The sequence below is a fragment of the Chiloscyllium punctatum genome, chromosome 1 (assembly GCF_047496795.1).
Source record: "Chiloscyllium punctatum isolate Juve2018m chromosome 1, sChiPun1.3, whole genome shotgun sequence".
In the NCBI taxonomy this organism is placed as follows: Eukaryota; Metazoa; Chordata; class Chondrichthyes; order Orectolobiformes; family Hemiscylliidae; genus Chiloscyllium; species Chiloscyllium punctatum.
In genome coordinates this window covers 26,774,218-26,794,341 of record NC_092739.1, presented here as the reverse complement: position 1 = coordinate 26,794,341, position 20,124 = coordinate 26,774,218, and the positions used below count along the sequence as shown (strand labels likewise).

The 20,124-nt window shown below is 38.7% G+C and overlaps 1 protein-coding gene across 1 annotated transcript; it reads right to left on the bottom strand.

Annotated features, from left to right (window-relative positions):
- Nucleotides 1–6,403: 6,403 nt before the first annotated feature.
- On the bottom strand, nucleotides 6,404–18,437 carry rrh (retinal pigment epithelium-derived rhodopsin homolog). The gene is made up of 7 exons (XM_072581851.1): nucleotides 18,132–18,437; nucleotides 17,539–17,729; nucleotides 15,139–15,238; nucleotides 11,736–11,889; nucleotides 10,607–10,775; nucleotides 9,774–9,952; nucleotides 6,404–9,684 (listed from the first exon to the last, which is right to left on the bottom strand). The coding sequence occupies exons 1-7, from the start codon at nucleotides 18,262–18,264 to the stop codon at nucleotides 9,564–9,566; spliced, it is 1,047 nt and encodes a 348-aa protein (XP_072437952.1). The 5' UTR covers nucleotides 18,265–18,437; the 3' UTR covers nucleotides 6,404–9,563.
- Nucleotides 18,438–20,124: the final 1,687 nt, after the last annotated feature.

Here is a 20,124-nt window from a genome sequence, read left to right as displayed (position 1 = left end):
TGGAGGCTGGGAGAGATTCAATAACAAAGTATCTCATGATGCATGTTTCATGTCAGTGCTTTAGGGATGTCCTGAAAGCATTCCTGGACAGGCAAAACATGGGAGTCCTTAACTTGTCACCCGCCAAAATTAAGATGCTTTATTTGGGAAAGTGCCAAACACATCAAGGAAACCAGCAGAGATGAATCCAGATGCTGGGATGAGCATGCAAATCTCCAAGCATCTTCTCTGTCTAGCCCTCCAAACACTACCTGCCAACATTGGCAGAATCATTGGACTATCAGCCATCTTATCAAAACACACCAAACTGGACTGGGAGTAAGCCAGCCTTGAGGCAATGACAGTACCAAATGTCCATCTCCTTGTCTCAAAAACATTGATGGAGTTTAATGATATGAAGTGGCAGCATGGAGAGTATTTTTTAAAAAAATTAAAAGAATATTTGCCACGAAATTATATACAGGAAATATGTAGTTTTGAATTATTTTGCATATGCCACATAATAGGCGAATAAAACTGTCTGCTGCCCAGGTTTCAAGTATACATACCTTTCACAAATCACTGTTGCTTGTGGAGTCAGTAAGTAGCAGCTACAAGGAGATTGATGGTGAGCTCCAAGGTGATTGAAGGAATGACATAAATTATCAAGCAACTGGTAGCAGTTCACAACTTCTTCTCTTGTCACAAACTACTAGCACTGTTTTTTAAAGAAGGGCTCTTATGCCTGAAACGTCGATTCTCCTGCTCCTTTGATGCTGCCTGACCTGCTGCGCTTTTCCAGCAACACATTTTCAGCTCTGATCTCCAGCATCTGCAGTCCTCACTTTCTCTTACTAGCACTATTGCCTCAAAGCTAGGACATTGCTGTCTCAGCACAATCAATATATCAGGACCTCTCATCCTGAAACTGACAAGTTACTGGATGTTTTACACACTAATAAGGTGTATTCTTAACACATTGTCTCTCTGACAAGCCCTTGGCTATTGAAATTGGATGGTGATGAATCCATGTCCAAACCAGACCTACTGTCTCAAATTATAAATAAACAGAAAATTGTTCAGCTAAGCAGTTGGGTTTATGTTTCTCCCACTTTTAGAATAACTTCAACAAGTAAAAATCTCACTTCAACATTTTTATTTGAGGAACAAATTAGTGGCTATTACGGAGACATGGGTAGAACAGGGACAGGATTGGCTGTTGCAGGTTCCAGGGTTTAAATGTTTTAGTAGGGATGTGGCATTGTAGGTTCCAGGGTTTAAATGTTTTAGTAGGTGTGGCATTGCTTGTCAAAGATAGTATTACAGCGGTGGAAAGGACTTGCCATCTGAGGTTGTTTGGGCTGAGGTTAGGAATAGGAAAGATGAGGTCACCCCGTTAAGGAGTTTTCTACAGGCCTCCTAATAGTCCTAGAGATGTAGAAGAAAGGATTGCGAGGATGATTCAGGAGAAGAGTGAAAGTAATAGGTTGGTTGTTATGGGGGACCTAAACTTTCCTGATATTGACTGGGAAAGCTATAGCTCGAGTTCGGTAGATGGGTCGGTGTTTGTCCAATGTGTGCAGGAGGGTTTCCTGACACAATATTTAGACAGGCCAACAAGAGGTGAGGCCATACTGGATTTGGTTCTGGATAACGAACCAGGCCAGGTGTTAGAATTGGAGGTAGGTGAGCACTTTGGGGACAGTGACCACAATTCGGTGACTTTTACTCTAGTGATGCAGTGGGGATAAGTGTGCACTGCAGGGCAAGAGTTATAGCTGGGGGCAGAGAAATTATGATGCGGTGAGGCATGACTTAGGGTGCGTGGATTGGAAAAATAGGCTTCAAGGCAAGGGTGCAATTGATACGTGGAGCTTGTTCAAGGAGCAATATTAAGTGTCCTTGATAAATATGTACCTGTCAGACAGGGAGGAAAGGGTCGTGTGAGGGAGCCGTGGTTTAATAAGGAATTGGAATCCCTTGTTAAAGGGAAGAGGGCAGCCTATGTAAAGATGAGGCGTAAAGGTTCAATTGGGGCGATTGAGAGTTATAAGGTAGCCAGGAAGGATCTGAAGAGAGAGCTAAGAGCAGCAAGGAGGGGACACGAAAAGTCCTTAGTTGGTAGGATGAGGGAAAACCCAAAGGCTTTCTATAGGTATGTCAGGAATAAAAGAATGACTAGGGTAGGAATAGGTCCAGTCAAGGATAGTAGTGGGAAGTTGCGTGTGGAGGCTGAAGAGATTGGGGAGACACTGAATGAATACTTTTCATCAGTATTCACTCAGGAACAGGACATTGTTGCCGATGTGAATACTGAGTCACAATTAATTAGAATGGATGGCTTTGAGGTATGTAGGGAAGAGGTGTTGGAAATTCTGGAAAGGGTGAAAATAGGTAAGTCCCTGGGCCTGATGGCATTTATCCTAGGGTTCTCTGGGAAGCAAGGGAGGAGATTGCAGATCCATTGGCCTTGATTTTTATGTCCTTGTTGTCTACAGGAATAGTGCCAGAAGACTGGAGGATAGCAAATGTTCAAGAAGGGGAGTAGGGATAACCCTAGTAACTATAGGCCGGTGAGTCTCACTTCTGTTGTGGGCAAAGTCTTAGAGAGAATTGTAAAGGATAGGATTTATGAACATCTGGATAGGAATAATGTGATCAAGGATAGTCAGCATGGTTTTGTGAAGGGCAGGTCGTGCCTCACAAACCTTATTGAATTCTTTGAGAAGGTGACTAAGGAGGTGGACGAGGGTAAAGTGGTAGATGTGGTGTATATGGATTTTAGTAAGGTGTTTGATAAGGTTCCCCATGGTAGGCTACTGCAAAAAATACGGAGGTATGGCATTGAGGGTGAGTTGGAGGTTTGGATTAGGAATTGGCTGGCTGGAAGAAGACAAAGGGTAGTAGTTGATGGTAAAGGTTCATCTTGGAGTGCAGTTACTAGCGGTGTTCCGTAAGGATCTGTTTTGGGACCACTGCTGTTTGTCATTTTTATAAATGACCTGGAGGAGGGGCTAGAAGGTTGGGTGAGCAAGTTTGCGGATGATACGAAAATCGGTGGAGTTGTTGACAGTGAGGAAGGATGTGTCAGGTTACAGCAGGATATAGATAAGCTGCAGAGCTGGGCAGAAAGGTGGCAAATGGAGTTCAATGTGGGTAAGTGTGAGGTGATTCACTTTGGTATGAATAACAAAAAGATGGGGTACTGGGCTAATGGTTGGATACTTGGTAGTGTGGATGAGCAGAGGGATCTTGGTGTCCATGTACACAGATCGCTGAAAGTTGCCACCCAGGTAAATAGTGCGGTGAAGAAGGCATACTGGCTTTTATTGGTAGAGGAATTGAGTTCCAGAGTCCTGAGGTCATGTTGCAGTTGTATAAGACTCTGGTGCGGCCGCATCCTGAGTATTGTGTGCAGTTTTGGTCGCCATACTATAGGAAGGATGTGGAGGCACTGGAACGGGTACAGAGGAGGTTTACCAGGATGTTGCCTGGTATGGTAGGAAGATCGTATGAGGAAAGGCTGAGGCACTTGGGGCTGTTTTCATTGGAGAAAAGAAGGTTTAGGGGTGACTTGATAGAGGTGTACAAGATGTTTAGGGGTTTTGATAGGGTTGACAGTGAGAACCTTTTTCCACGTATGGAGTCAGCTATTACGAGGGGGCATAGCTTTAAATTAAGGGGTGGTAGGTATAGGACAGATGTTAGGGGTAGATTCTTTACTCAGCGAGTCGTGAGTTCATGGAATGCCCTGCCAGTAGCAGTGGTGGACTCTCCCTCTTTATGGGCATTTAAACAGGCATTGGATAGGCATATGGAGGATAGTGGGCTAGTGTAGGTTAGGTGGGCTTGGATCGGCGCAACATCGAGGGCCAAAGGGCCTGTACTGCGCTGTGGTGTTCTATGTTCTATGTAACTGCAATGTTTTGGAGGAGTTCCAAATTTGCACTATTCCTTATGAAAAATGGATTCCTATTTTCACATTCTAAAGGGCCGAGCACAAGTTTTAAGATATTATCCTCTGATCAAGGTTACCTGATTAGATTAGATTCCCTACAGTGTGGAAACAGGCCCTTCAGCCCAACCAGTCCACACCGACCCTCCGAAGAGTAACCCACCCAGACCCATTTCCCTTTGACTAATGCACCTAGTACTATGGGCAGTTTAGCATAGTCAATTCACCTGACCTGCACATCTTTGGACTGTGGAGGAAACCGGAGCACCTGCAGGAAACCCACACAGACACTGGGAGAACGTGCAAACTCCACACAGACAGTCGCTCGAGGCTGGAATCAAACCTGGGACCCTGGTGCTGTGAGGCAGCAGTGCTAACCACTGAGCCATCTCTTTCTATACTTCTCTCCTTGAATTCTTAAATACTTCAAATATGTTGAAGTCTTAAATATGATGTGAAAGTTAATCTTAATTATGCATTGCCTTCATTGCTTTCTAGAACAGAATAGCCATTATTGTCACATATATGCAATGCATATTGTGAAAAATTATATATGTTGCCAAGTGACACGCTGACCTAGATGCAAAAGTACCTCGGAACAGGTTAAAAGATTTGTTACATAAATAAAATGCCCAGCATTACAGAAAAGAGTTCAGTACAGCAGACCACGCTGGTACTTAGCTTCCAGTCTGCTCCAAACCCTAGCTCCACATCACCGCTGCTAGGACGCCACTGTGAGAGGCTGCACCACTAGGCCAGGAGGATGCCATACCATGCCAGGATGCCGCTGGTCCAGGCCAGGAGGCTGCTACAAGAAGCCACTGCACCTGACCAGGCTTTGTTGCCAGAGACTGGGAATAATTGTTCACTGGAGGCCAGGGATCGTCACTCCTTGCTGGAGGTTGCTGGAGGCCAGGAGTCATTGTCAAAGTCCAGGAGTTGAAGGGAAGAAAAGAAGAAAGGGAAGAAGAAGAAAAAAAATACACCAGGACGAAGAAAAATAGAAGATTAGATTAGATTCCCCACAGTGTAGAAACAGGCCATTTGGCCCAACAAGTCCACACTGACCCTCCGAAGAGTAATCCACCCAGACCCATTTCCCTCTGACTAATGCACCTAACGCTGTGAGCAACTTAACATGGCCAATTCATCTGACCTGCAGACTTTTGGATTGTGGGAGGAAACCAGAACACCCAGAGAAAACCCACGTAGACAGAGAGAATGTGCAAACTCCACACAGTTAGTCACCCGAGGCTGGAATCAAACCTGGGTCCCTGGCGCTGTGAAACAACAGTACTAACCACTGAGCCACCCTAAGAAGAAAAGAAGAAAAGTGGGCAGAGTAGATGAGCTCTGCTGGAGCATTTTATTCTGCCATCATCTTGTAACTAAAAAGTATGGACTCATGCTCTATCTCCACATATGTACAGGCTACTGTTTACAACTGAGTGCTTGGGTCACCAGCATCGTGAATTGGATTCACACACAGAGAGCAGGTACTTCCCTTTCCCTGGATGTGGAAAATTGAAACCATGGAAAGGATGGCTCTGTTGGAGTAATTGTCACCTACAGATGTAAAGTTAGATTCTCTTGAGGGAAAGCAATAAAAATGTATTGAAATGGCCTAAAACCAGGCAAAGATGGAAAGGGAATAAAAAGTGAGTATTCAACTTGCAAACCAATTAATTCTGCAATCCATGAGGTACTACTGAAAGGAACAAGGGCCAGAAAAATAATTTATTCTCCAATGATTCTGTCAAAACTAAATTCTGATTATCCTGATCTTATAAAATATTAAAATTCTTCTAACTTCCTTCTTCTGTTGACTATTTCTTCATTGTTTTTCTAAATATGGTCTTTAGTAGCCTTGAATTAATTTTGTGGTCTTTCTGAAACTGGTTTAATTAATTAAATATAATTATGCTGTTTGTGTCAGAAAGGTTGTATAATTTATTTAAGGATACAAATGACCATATTTAGAAAAGATTGAAGGAACAGTCAACAGAGGAAGAAAGTGAAAAGAATTTGGCAATATTTTGAAATATTTTGTAAGATTAGAATAGCCAGAATTTAATTTTGGGAGGAACATTTATTAAGGCCACAATTATAGAATATCATTTTAAAAGTTTTGTAAGAGAATACGTTTTAGGTCTCAAAAGGGAGAAGAGCAAGCATTTTAGCCAAGAAGAATTGGGGAAACATTCTTCTTGGCTGTAGAAAGTGGGAAATCCCCAGAAAGTAGGAAACAATGTTTCCTCCTGTGCATCTGCACAGCCATTGGGAGGATCTTAGAAATCACCCTTGCAGTTTGAAGTTCTATACTGCAGCAGGAAAAATTAAACAGAACCTAGGTAGTTTAAATAAAATTGGAGAACACTCTATAAGCAGTGCAGAGATACAACATTAGCAGTTAGCAGAATTTGAAAGTTGAAAAAAGTAACACAATACAGTATTGCTTGCTATCTCATTATAAGGTTTTATTGCAAGTATATCATGCAGTACTGTTATAATACAGTTTAGAAGTTTCAAGCAACTTTAAAACAACAAAATTTAAACAGCATTCATTTCATACAAGAATACAAGCCTGAAGCCAGCTGGTTACAAACAGAATTGAGTTACGACAGATTTAAGACAGTTTTAAGGTAATTCAAGTAAATAATCAGATTAAGAAGAAATTGATAGAGAAATCACTTCTAAAAAAAAACTTAATATGACAGTTGGACAAAATAGAACACAGGATTAGACATCTTAGAGAAAATAATTCTTAACATTTCTAATTTAGAATTGCTTCAATATTAAATACTAAGTTTGAAGTTGAAAATGTTAAAATATTATTATATTCAATAGGTCAAATACCAGATACTAAGAGTCAGTGTCAATGCTATGGAACAGTAGAACCTCACAGACATAGACAATGCTCACTCATGACAAAAGAATGCTACATTTGCATGCCATTCCTGCAGGGAAATAAAAGGATCCAACTGATTTGATTTTCACAGAGTTTATTTATGTCAGTGGACATCTTGTTAATTTTAAACTTGAAAATGCAGCATGTGTCCCTGAAGCTGAAGGAATGAAGGCTAAAGCCTATTGACCTAAAGCTATTGCTGATATAAACGTTCTAACTCTGCTTTATGAGGTTCACCCATCAATCCCAATGGGTGCAGGGGAAGCTAAAAAAACTGTGGACATGTTCTCTGTGACTGTGACTGTCTGCAGCTCGAGAATGAGTGATGAAGCATTCAAATAGCCATAGCAATCAAATAGCCAGTAACCTGAAACAACTCAATCAAATTGCTCAGGATCAAAAGAAGGACCAAGAATCTGTTGCCATTCATCAGGATTGATTGAAGACTGGTCAGATCAAAGGCCCAGTTGAGTGGCCATGAAGACCAATTTTAAACATCAGTAGCAGTTCATAAATAAAGACAGCTTGCTGGTATTTGTCAAACCATTTCTTATTTAAGCTTCATAAGATCCTGGATAAAGTTTACCAGGGACATTTGAGCTTTACCACATGTACAGTCAGGGTTTAGATGTGGTCAAGGATTTCAAAGACAGCTGAGAACTTCATAGCTGACTGTGAAACCTGCCTAGACACAGGACAGAGCAGCAACAGCCACTGACCTCCATTATTTTTCCCAACACAACATAAGAATGACTGGGAAATGACCACTTGTGTCTGACAAGTGGTCTTGCCTCAATATTGTTACTTATTTTTCCCAGTGGGTAGGGATAATAAAGTCATGAACTGCCCACTGATGCAGTTGTCAGGGTCTTGCACAGGTGTTTGCTACACATGGCAACCTAGCTACAGTTATTTATCGGCCAGTTTGCAGCCACTTCTGGATTTTAACCTATAATCCATTCGCTGGCATATCAATACCTGAATGGAGAAGCTAAGCATGTGGTCCTGATAATCAAATCTCCTTTGAAGAAAAGTGCTGTCTTTAATACAGCCTTGTTAACTTACTGGTCCATCCCACTACACTGTGGTTTATCATTGTCAGAACAACTAACAGGGAGAAAACTGAAGACTTACATTCTTGTCCTATCAGAGTGGTTTACCCCATAGTTGAGTCCCACAGCTGGGACTATAAATATATTTGTAGAAAAAGGTAAGTTTTATGATGAGCAGCAGACCCCTCATTATATTAAAAGTCACCAGGCAAGATGGCTGCCACACATTGGCCTAGGACAACAGGGTGAAACAAGAATGGTACAGTTGTCAAATGGGATAGAAAAACAGCAACAAACATAAACAGTCCATACAGCTGAAGGTGGTGAACACAGGGACCCTTTCTCATTACAGAACAATAATTCAGTAGGACTTGATTGGAATGAACTCAAAGACGAACACCAGAAAACTAGTGGTTTGTTACCAAACACAGTCAAAATCAACAACCATAAAGCCAAAGACTTATTAATCCTCCAAGTCTGAAAAAAAATCACATTCTCCACTGTCTAAATTTGTGGAATCAGAGACCTAGGTGGGGAAAGACAACGCAGTTGTACATGAAAAAGTAGACATATACGTGGACATATAAATGCTCACGAAAATGATGCAGTTTGGGGAGGTATTCAAAAAAGATAATGGTTCTTTGGAAATTCATGGAGATGGTGCATTACTTTCCACCCAATTGATGTTATCATGCAGTCTTTCTGCAGAGAAACATTTCGTTTTGGCTAGGGTTCCAACAGAGACTGGAAAGGTGTACTTAACTCCTGATTGTTGTAACTATCTCTAATTAGTCAATGTTCATTGTACCAATTGCCATAATGCCATGATACTTAATTACGTAACACATTATCATTTCTTATTAAGACTCTCTAGTAGTCTTCTATCAGTAGTAAGTAAACTGGCACTTAGATTCAGCATCCCAAAAGTATTGGTGGCATTCTACCTCAACCATCAGCTGCCAGTAGTTGATAACTAAAGCCCAATGTTGTTGTGAATGTTATCTACCTGGATTCAAAATCATATGTAGTACAAAAGTCAAGTCAAAAATTGGTAGACTATTAAAGCCACTTAAGGCTGGGACTGAATTTGAAATGATTACATAATTGCTGTGGGTGAACTGGTGTCAACAGGAAGCTTGGAGTATGAACGGGGAATATTGAAATCATCTTAGAGATACTGAGAAGCATTCACTGCTTCCTCTGGTTTAGCAATAAAAAATGAAGTAAAAATATCTGGTTAGGCTCAGCTCTTCTTTCCATTAGTGACCTGAAAGAAAAGCAACATTTGATTTCCCACTCATGCTGTGAAAATAGCAAACCACGCCTAAAGGAAGGCGGGGTTAACATTGTTCCTTTCAGTTTTGGTCACTGGTAAATGAAAATAATTATGTGAGCTCTACGAAGCCAGTTGTTATGGGAGGAGTGTGTCATGTAACATGATTTGCTATGATGGAATTTTCCTCTTTTGAAAAAGCATAGTGAGGCAATTGATAAAAGACTTCAGCATTTTTGGGAGAAATTAGATCAAGGGAATATCTTTGATTAGATGCAGGATTCAGAAAACAGTTTAAAGTCAAGTCAAAAAATGAAAACATTGAGAAAACATTTTCCAGTTGGAAAATGAAATAAAGATGCATTAAAATAATAAGTAGATTACAATACAGCCAATTTAAATGAAAGAATTTAATTCTGTTAAAGGTGCCTGAGAGGTGGTCATAGGCAGAGTGTGACTGATGGTTAAATCCTGTTGAGTCTGGCAGCATACCATTGCAATTATAGCCCTCCGAAACCTGAAATGAAGGAAAAAATGTGCATGAATATAATTTGGGAAAGAAATTTGCAAAAAAAATGCTCATTCTCTGAGGGAATAAACACTTACTTCTTATTTGCAATGACATAAATGCAAGGATTATAGAAAGTGGAAGACTTGGCAAAAAGTGGAGCTACAATTGCCATTGCAGGTGGAATGAATTTTGGGTCACCAAAAGAAGACCATAAGCACACAATGGAGTAAGGAGACCAAGCCACTAGGAACATCGCAATCATCACAACAGACATCTATGATAAAAACGAAAAACAAATGATATTTATTTTAGTCATAGTAATAATTATGCTTGTGCCCATTGTGATACATCAAACATAGCTTAGAGTCTAGGAGCCTTTTAAATGTTTTAATTGTACCAGCCTCTACCACTTCCTCTGGCAGCTCATTCCACACATGCATCACCCTTGTATGAAAAAGTTGTCCCTTAGGTTCCTTCTCACCTTTCCCCTCTCACCTGAAATCTATGCCCTCTAGTTTTGGACTCCACCACCCTGGAGGAAAGATCTTGCCTATTTACCCTATCCATGCTCCTCGTGATTCTATAAGTGTCAATAAGGCCATCCCTCAGCTTCTGAAGCTCAGGGAAAATGACCCCAGGCTATTGATCCTCCTCCTATAGCTCAAACCCTCCAATCCTGGTAACATCCTTGTAAATCTTTTCTGAATACTTTCAAGTTTAACACATCTTCCCTAAGGCAGGAGGAAAGAGATGTTGGTATAGAGAATTGAGGATGGGACTTTTAAGAATGGGGATTATAATAGTTTCAAAGGAAGCTTAAGAATCCTGATAAAAAAAACAGACTTAGGTCTCCATTAGTTTTAACTACTGTGCATTTTGTTGTCTCCAGAGACATTGTAAGTTAACTTGGAAGGAGAAAAGGTCTTACTTTTGTTACATCAAGTTGATCTGACCAATCCAAGGTTAAATTTTCTAGAACATCGTGGTGCATAAACCTTTTCACAGTTTTTGATACATTGTAATAGCAGAAGACCATGATCGACAGTGGTACCACAAAATTAACTGCAATGACTGTTATTGTATAGGAAACAAACAACCTGCAAACAAAGACATGCAATGAATCAGACCAATTCTCAATGCTTAGTTGAAGGTGCAACGTCTTTGGGTAGATGTTTAAGCTTCACTTTGTAAGCTACCTATGTAACTCCATTTCTGCAGATTGGTGCATAAATCCACAGGTCTGAATTCAACTATTTCTGAAATTTAAGGACAATGCAGAAATTGAAAATCAATATCAAACATGATCTCATATCTGTGATGAAAGTTCAAACTGAAGATCTGGGTAAGAAGATCAAGAACAGGAACACAGAAAGAAATGCTGAATATGCGGATGCATGCTTTACAGTGACAAAAAGGGCACTCAACATAAGAGGAGGTGACAGACAGAGGAAGTGGAGGCCTCACTATTCCAGTATATTCAATGTTATTTTACATACTTAACATTTTATCCGCACACTCAAAAGCAGTGCTATCAGCTCATTTGATTATAGAAATTAATTCTAGAATAAAATTTATCAGTAACTAAATAGATCACGTTTGGTGAGATAACAGTGAGGTTAACAATGCTTCTACTTGTTACTGAATCAGACTGTAACTTCTGAAATACTCAACAGTCTTCACACACAAATCTGGAAGTTGCTGTCCATGATTTTCCTTCAACAATTGCACTCACAGTGCAAGAGTGTGGATTTGTCATACTTACTCTCTTTTGTAATCAACAGAAATATATCTGAGCATCAAAGGTGAGACGGAAGGAAATGGGATGAGGAAAACTATATCATTTCATTTTTAATTGTCAAAGAAAATTTAAATCAAAAACCCCAGTGATATTTCCCATTACATATTGCATTTATGACTTGATTTTCAATTTCTGACCTTGAGAATTTATTTTAGGATTTTAAAAAGTGAAACAATTAACAAGGAGTTTAATTCTGATTTGTAAATTCAAAGTTGTAATTGAAACAAATGTAAAGAAAACATAACAGAAGAAAACTTACGAGTCATTGTTCCTCCAATTGATGGTACATGTAGCTCCTGTTGGATCTGGGGCATAACTCGCCCAACCCATTATTGGCATCAGAGCCCAGAAGAGACCATTCACCCAGGCAACAGTGATCATAGTTGTATAGGTAACATTGGTCATCTTTCTTCCTGTTGGAGATATTTATTGATTAATGGACCACTTTAGCTGACTGCACATCTACATATAGCTCAACTCTCTGCAAAACAAAACAAAACAATAAACAATAGTTTATCTGAATTGCAAGATTATGCTACAAGTCAAGTCATTTGAATTTACATTTACTTTGAATAAAACAAATCTGCTAAACATTTTCTCACTGTTAATTGTAATAAAAATGTCAACATAGTTAATGAAGTATTTGATTTTATGACACTGAGTACATAAAGGAAATCCTTGCCTAAAGTGGCTTAGGTACCTTTTCACTCAAGAGAAGTAAAGGTTGCATTACATATGTTTTTTGCAAATGTTTTTCTTCAGAAGACAGTAGAAGCGGTTGTTAGGAGTGTAAGTTTGTATGAAGTAAATTATGAAGAAAGGAAACTACCATTGTAATACTAGATGACTGCATGCCCATCATAGATTATGGGATCAAAGTATGCACTATTAATAAACTACACTAAGAAAAAGCATTGAAGAAATTACTTGTTCGTGATTTTCTGATTTACCACACTTTTATTATTCTGAAAAATACAATGAATTATAAAACATAATTTAAAAGGAAGTTATGTATTAAAATCATCCAAAGTTCTTACCAGGAGTGTTATGGTGCAGAATTGGACACCAACTTACATAAAGTAATCTTCGGAGAGATGACCAGAAATTTACGTAAGAGCTAGGATTTAAGGGGCAGTTAAAAGAGCAAAGGGAGACATTAAAAAATAGCTTTGGGAATTCTTGAGCTTTAAGGCCTTGGCAGCTCAAGACATGGCTACCTGTGCTTGAGTAATTAAAGTCAATCAAGTTCAAGAGACCAGAATTCTTTTGATAGATATGTCAGACATATAGATACCTCAGTTATCAGGCTGAATAAGACTATAGGACTATAGGTGAAACTGTGGATGGATTTGAAAACAAGGAAGAGAATTTTAAATTCAAAGCTTTTTAATTAGAAATCAATGTAGGTCGGTAAGGAAAGGAATGTTGGGTGAATTTTAGAACAAGGACAGAGAATTGTGTTTCACATCAAGATGATAGGCCTGCCAGGAGTGCATGAAATAGTCAAGTCTGAAGATGTTCTACATCAGTTCGCTTGTGGTCAACTGTACTGGTTTGGAGAAATGGTATCATATGAACTTATATTTAGGTTTGCTCCATTTAGAGAATTTCTTGACAGAGCTGAAAACATCAAAAGGAAATAATGGTATTAACATAGTAGAAAGGATGACGAAAATTCCAGAAGTCAGAATGAAGAAACAGCTTGAATACAGATAACAGAATCATCAAGGCAAGAAGACAATTGTTGAAAGCAACCACAGAATCTGAAAAGACTCAGCAGGTCTGACGGTATCTCTGGAGTTAATTTTTGAGTCCAGAAATACACTTCTTCAGAACTTGACTATTCAGTAATACAGTTGTGGTAAGATAGGTGGCTATTGAGAAGATTGAACAAAATATGAAAAAAGATGACTAAAATAGTACTAAGTGGGGAAAAGCAGAGTGTCAGAGAAAACTAGCTAGTAAAATAAAAATGAAAAGCTGCTATAGAATTCTAAAACAAATGGTTAACAAAGTGAGTAATTCTTATAGAAAGTGAGTTTAGAGGTTAATTATGGCAAATAAGAAGAGGCCAGATTAATTGAATGGGTATTTTGTATTGGCCTTCACTATAGAGAAAGAAACAGCAACATCAGCAACATTGGGGAATTGATCCTTAGCAAATTGTTGGAGTTGTGGGATGACAAATTCCCATTCAGTGATAGACTTCATTTTAATATCTTAAATGCATCAACTATCTTACAAGCCATTTCTTTTATTTCAACTTTCCTAAATTCCTAAATGAAGGTTTCATTCAATTTGAAAATAGGAAATGTGACTTAGCTGTTCAAAACAATTTACAGAAAACATGCTCAACAGATTAACATCGATCATAGGGAAGAAGTTAGACCATGAAATTATCCATTTCTGCAATGTGTAAACCATGTCTTTTAATTTTGATTCTGGACTGAAATGGCAAAAGCCATTTTAAAAGCAAGGACTTCGAAGGATTGCTGCACTTTTTGAAAGCAGTTTATCTAATTCTCATTGTAAGAGCAGTTTACACTGTTGCATATTCAAATAGCTTTAGGAGATTATTGCAGCTGGGTTGGAACCAGGGGATGTGGACCAAGGGTGATTTGGCCAAAAGCAACTGGCCTGTGAACTGGTCCTCACTTATCAATGACAAGGGCTTTTTTTCCTGCAACAATTATGTGATTGCAGATAGCTGAAAAGCTTTGGGGGGCGGCACACTGCTGCCTCACAGCGCCAAGGACCAGGGTTCAATTCCCACCTCAGATGACTGTCTGTGTGGAGTTTGCACATTCCCCTCATGTCTGCGTGGGTTTCCTCTGGATGCTCTGGTTTCCTCCCACAATCCAAACATATGCATGCTAAACTAGCCCATTGTGTTCAGGGGTGCGTAGGTCAGGTGCATTAGTCAGGGGTAAGTGTAGAGTAATAGGGTAGGGGAATAGATCTAGGTGGGTTGCACTTCAGATGGTCAGTGTGGACTTGTTGGGCTGAATGGCCTGTTTCCAAACTGTAGGGATACTATGATTCGTTAGGGTGTGAAGGGTATGATCAGAAATCTTTGCACTTGTAGAAAGGAAGTGATGTCATTTGGGCTCCAATATAAAGTACCTAAAGTTTGAAGAAAGCCAGTTTATTGACCCTCACCAGTTGCTGTATGTGGTTGCTTTTTATAAGCAATTTTATAAGTTGTGAAACAGTTGGCCTGAGCCTCCTGCAAGCAAATGAAAAGCACCTGGAGAAGAGAGATAACAGCAATGCGCCCTCCCAAGCCAAAAGGATCATCTCAGCAATTCCTGTGGATAGGGACCATTGAACAACATTTCCCTCTACCCATAACACTAAAGTTTCTTTTGTCTGTTTGCATGTGTGTGTAGAGCATGTTTTATTATGGGGTTAGAGCTTTATCTAATAGAGTTATATGCTGATGGTTCATTATTAATATACAGGCTGTGTTTGCATTGACATTCAAAAGCAACTTTTTAATTATTACAAAAAAAAGTACTGGATATGAAAATAACTTATTGAGTATTCTTAACTGCCCTTGACAAGATGGTTAGACATGATGTCGGCAATCTCATGGTGCTGTTCGGCAAGGAGTTCCAGGATATTGACTCAGATTAAGGAGTTCACTATCACAATAGTCTTACCTAAATCAGGCTTACTAATCATCAGGTATCGGTCAATAGCGACTACAGTAAGTAACCCAATACTTGACATCCCAAAAAAGATATTTAAAGCTGCATAAGCCTGAAAAAAAAAACCAACCACCAATTAAAACAAATAGGGAAATACATACAATCCAATGAAGATAATTGGTGATTTTACTTAATGGTAAAAATTACCTAATGGTAACAACCTTACCAAAGCTATCTCTTTGCAGTGTAACACACTGAGGGAAATGTGCTACAGTACATCTCAACTGCTTACCTTGATCTCAGACACACAAATGCCTGTGATTGTAGTGTACGTTTGTACCTGGAGTTGTAATAAAAGTTCATTGAATTAGATTAGATTTTCTACAGTGTGGAAACAGGCCCTTCAGCCCAACAAGTCCACACCGCCCCTCTGAAGAGAAACCCACCCAAACCCATTCCCCTACCCTATATTTACCCCTGACTAATGCACCTAACACTGTGGGCAATTTTAGCATGGCCAATTCACCTGACCTGCACATCTTTTGGATTGTGGGAGGAAACGGGAGCACCGGAAGAAACCCACGCAGACACGGGGAGAATGTGCAAACTCCACACAAACAGGCGGGAATCGAACCCAGGTGCTGTGAGGCAGCAGTGCTAACCACTGAGCCACCGTGCCGCCAAATTGTTCAGTATTCTGTGACCTAAATCTCATAATTATGTTATAGGAGCTAATATCGGTATCACATCACAAGAGTTGAAGACCTTCAGCTAACTCAGCATTTCACATGAAGGGTTAAATTTTACCTTTTACCATTTTAATTTTTTTCCTATTCCTCTACTTTAGAAGGCAATTGAACACACTCTGCTCATAATAGAAAGTAAGGAAATCTTCCAACATGCTTCTAAGTACTCCATTTTACATGAAATGCCTAGTGATCAGAGATAAGAATCAATGCCATCTTTCTCATTGTCAATTTTGTTCATTTAACCATTTCCATATGTTGTATAGTAAAAACTTTTAAAATTTGGGTATAAGACATCAGTGGAATTGAAACGCAAAAGTAAAATCCTTGTTGGTAATGAAATAAAAATAGAAAATGCTGGAATACTCAGCAGATAAGAGCAAACAAAAGCAAAGCTAACCCTTCAGTATAATGGGAAAAGATAGAGACGCAAAGGTTTATGTTGATTTGGACAGTTGGTGCAAGCATGATGGGCCAAGTGGCCCCCTTCTGCACCACAACACCTCTGCTTTAAGTCATTGCAGGGGCACAAAAAGAGGGAGGGGCAGAAATGAACAAAATGGCAGATATGTGACTGCATGGTTGGCTATCTGACCCAATGTTGTGAATACACAATTATGCTTTCAGTAAAGTTAAAAATACGGTGATATATATTTTCTATATTTTTAATAGCTAAAAGATAGAATATATTATGGCAGCTAACTTTATACAAGAAAACAATTATAATCAGTTATTCCATTAAATTTTCAATGGTTCAACATTAATTGGAGAATAAAGCATGGTAACATCGGATTGGTTGCTTGTCATATAATCTGTCCAATTTCCAAATGAATGTTAAGAACAGATCAGCAGGCTTGTAATGGACATTTGAACCATCGGAAAATAGGCCTTGGGCCATTCAGTCTTTTGAGCCTGCTCCACCAATCGACAAGATTGATCTGAATGGCAACTCAACTCCATTTTCCTGTCTAATCCCTCTATCACCCTTCATGTGAAATATTAAGATAACTGACGGTCTTCAACTCTTGTGATGTGATGCCTATGTTAACTGCCATAACATAAATATGAAATTTAGGTCACAGAATACTGAACAATTTAATGAAATTTTATTACAACTCCTGGTGTTTGCAAAACATCTACTACAATCACAGGCATTCGTGTTTCTGAGGTCAAAGTAAGCAGTTGGGATGTACTGTAGCACATTTTGCTCAGTGTTTTACACAGCAAGAGGACAGGTTCAGTTTTTACCATTAGGTCATATGACATGATATGGAGATGACATCGTAAGTATGTCCCTTAAAGGTATATACTGCACATCTGTGACAAAACATAACACAATAACCTTTGGCTCCCTTGTTAATCATAATTTATCTGATTTGTTAGATTTATCTGCCTTGTATGAATTCAATAACACAGCTTCCACTACTTCCTAGGAAAGACAAATCCACAGGCAAATGACCCTTTAGTCTAATATTGTTTCTTTAATAACTCACAGAAGGTGAAAGTTTTGCCCTTGTTCTTGGCAGGTGGAGGACTAGAAATGGATAAAGAAGATATTGTTGCCAAACAATACTGCAGTGAGGAAATTACCATAATGAATGCATTTCACAAATACAATTGAAAATTATTTTTCCTGTCCTATTTTAACAATTTACAGTTTACTGACCTGACAGCCCGCATAGCCAAACTTCCAGCTGCCATGCAGGTCTGAAGCAGTTGACATTGGGTAACCAATGGCACTCACCCCAATGTCAGTGAAAGCCAAGTTTGCAATAATTGCATTGGTAGCTGTGCGGAACTCCTTGAACTTAACAAACATTATTAACACTATTATGTTGCTGAGTAGACTTAACACTCCTGCAATGAAACACAATGTTACGTTTCTCATTAATGTGTCCATTGTCATCAAAGCAAACAGTACATTTTAAGACTTGTGCAGCAGTAGTTTGCCAACAACGATATCAAGCCTTAATTATTCTAAACAGGGAAAAGGGAAATCAGAATTCTATCAAAGTTCTATCAAACTTCAACTCATTGCCAATATTAAAAGTTAGTGAACCATATATTTCATAAATTTGTGAAATATTTCTTATTCAATGACACAATCCATTTTTATGAAGAAAAAAATGAGTTTGGCTAATTAAGTTTCATCATTACACCTTCATAAACATTATTTGTAGACTTTTTTTCATCATAACACATAACATTCCAATATTTTAACCATCACACTATTCATACGTGCTTTTAACGATCAAGTACCTGCAGTTATCAAATAAGTTGCAACAATGTTATGCTCCCTCTGAGAGAAGACAGATTTGGATTCCATTTCAGTTGAATCTCTGGTGGAATTGAAAGTAGCATTCCCAAAGAGAGTTTCTAAATCATCTTCCATTACAGTAGTTAAGAGATACTTAACAATTCCAAAAATAAACTGACAGAGGTTCTGTTTTTATCTATACAAAGGTAAAATTGGGCACAAAGGTTTGTCTCCAAACCACAAAAGCTGCTGAAAGTTTTTTTTGGATCAACCAGTGAAAGGAGTTTAAAATCTGGAACTCAAACTCCTTGTTACACGAACAATGAGCTCCACTGATCTGGTACTTTGCAAAGAATTACTTGAATGAGATTAAAGTCACATGGAGGTCCGTGCACTTTTCTGCTTACAATAAATAAATTGTACTTCCAGCACCCGTCCTGAGTTGGAACATGTTTGAGGTACCTTCATGCTGAACTTCCAAAGGTTCATTCGGGTTTTGGAAAAAGAAGTTTAAAGCAGAAGAGTCACAGAAATCATTTCATCTTGCTTATCCACATCCATTTTCAAGAAATTGTGAGCTCATTCTACAAAGAACATTTAGAAGCTTTATTTGTGAAAAACAATTGTATAAAAGTAATTACGAACCAAGTAAGAGCACCTGGCCCTACTTAATTTAGGCTACTCTGGGTTTCTCTCATATTTCAATCACTTTCATTTGTCCATTCCTGCCACTAAAGCTGCCACTTAGCTTTTCCACAGAATAATCTATTATTACATAGCATACAGGCCAATCTGCCCAATTGCTCCATGCTGGCATTTGTGCTCCATTTCAAGCCTCTTTCCATCCATTTACATCCAAGTCAATCAACATAACTCACTTATTGCTTCTCCTTCAAATGATTACCTAATTTCATCTTAAATGTAATCATACTATTTGCCTCAGCTACTTCCTATGTTATCTCCTTGCAAAATCTCACCACTCCCCAGATTGAAATCTTATTCAGAATTTCTTGTATGATATTTGGGTGTCTATTTATGTTCATAGCCCCTAGTTTTGCCCTTCCTTGCAAGTGGAAACATTCTTTTTGTGTCTCCTTGATTGAAACTTGCATAATTTCGAAATAGTTTTATGACAAATCTCACCATAATTATTTCAGGAGTTGGGGGTTTAGTCAACCATCCTTTACTGAGAGGCATAATTCAGCAAAGTGACATTCTTTATCTGCACCAAAGTAAAAGTACTGTATACAATACTCTTAAGTGTGCCAAATCAGTATTCAACATAAGTATAGCAGAACTTCTCTGTTTTTTATTTTTATTCCTCTTACCCCTCCATAAAAACAGGAGAAATTGAAACAAGAGCAAACCCTTTGACTTTCAAGGCTGTCCTACCTCAAATCTACTTTGCTGCAGTAACATTATGTCCCTTAATTTCATGAAAGCCCAAAAATCCAACAACCTGTCTTAAATGTAGCCAGTAATTGGGTATTCTCTTGGATAGAGAATTATAAATTTTCACAATCTGTTGACGAAATAAATTTCTCTTTATCTCAGTCCTAAATGGCAGATTCCATAAAGTGAAACTGCGCTTGTGGTTTGAGATTTGCCAAATGGGAAACCCTTAGTTCAGCAGTTGTTTTGAGAAGTCCCTTATTTTTTTATGTTTCAATGATATGATTTCTCATTCATCTAAAATCCAGGGAATATATACCTAATCTACTGAACCCCTCTTCATAGGTCAATCATCTCATTCCAGGAATATCGCGTGAACTGGTACTGCACTGCCTCTAATGCAAGGATGTTCTTCTTTGGGAAACAACACCAAAACTACACACAGAAGTCCAAGTGGGTCTTAACATTAATTATAGCAATGATCGGATGCTACTGTTCATAGTTAAAATCAAGCAATATCCTGGAAAATCTTTTCTGTACCATCTCCAAAGCCTCCACATCTTTTTAGCAGTGTGCTAACCAGAACAATATGCAATATTTCAA

Bases quoted from the DNA above. Each gene is read 5' to 3' on its own strand.
- rrh (XM_072581851.1), bottom strand. From the start codon at position 18,264: ATGGAAGATGATTTAGAAACTCTCTTTGGGAATGCTACTTTCAATTCC. The intron at 10,776-11,735 runs GTAAGTTTTCTT...CTTTGTTTGCAG, and splicing joins AATTGGAGGAACAATGACTC to GTTGTTTGTTTCCTATACAA. The intron at 9,953-10,606 runs GTAAGACCTTTT...TTTTTATCATAG, and splicing joins ATCAACTTGATGTAACAAAA to ATGTCTGTTGTGATGATTGC.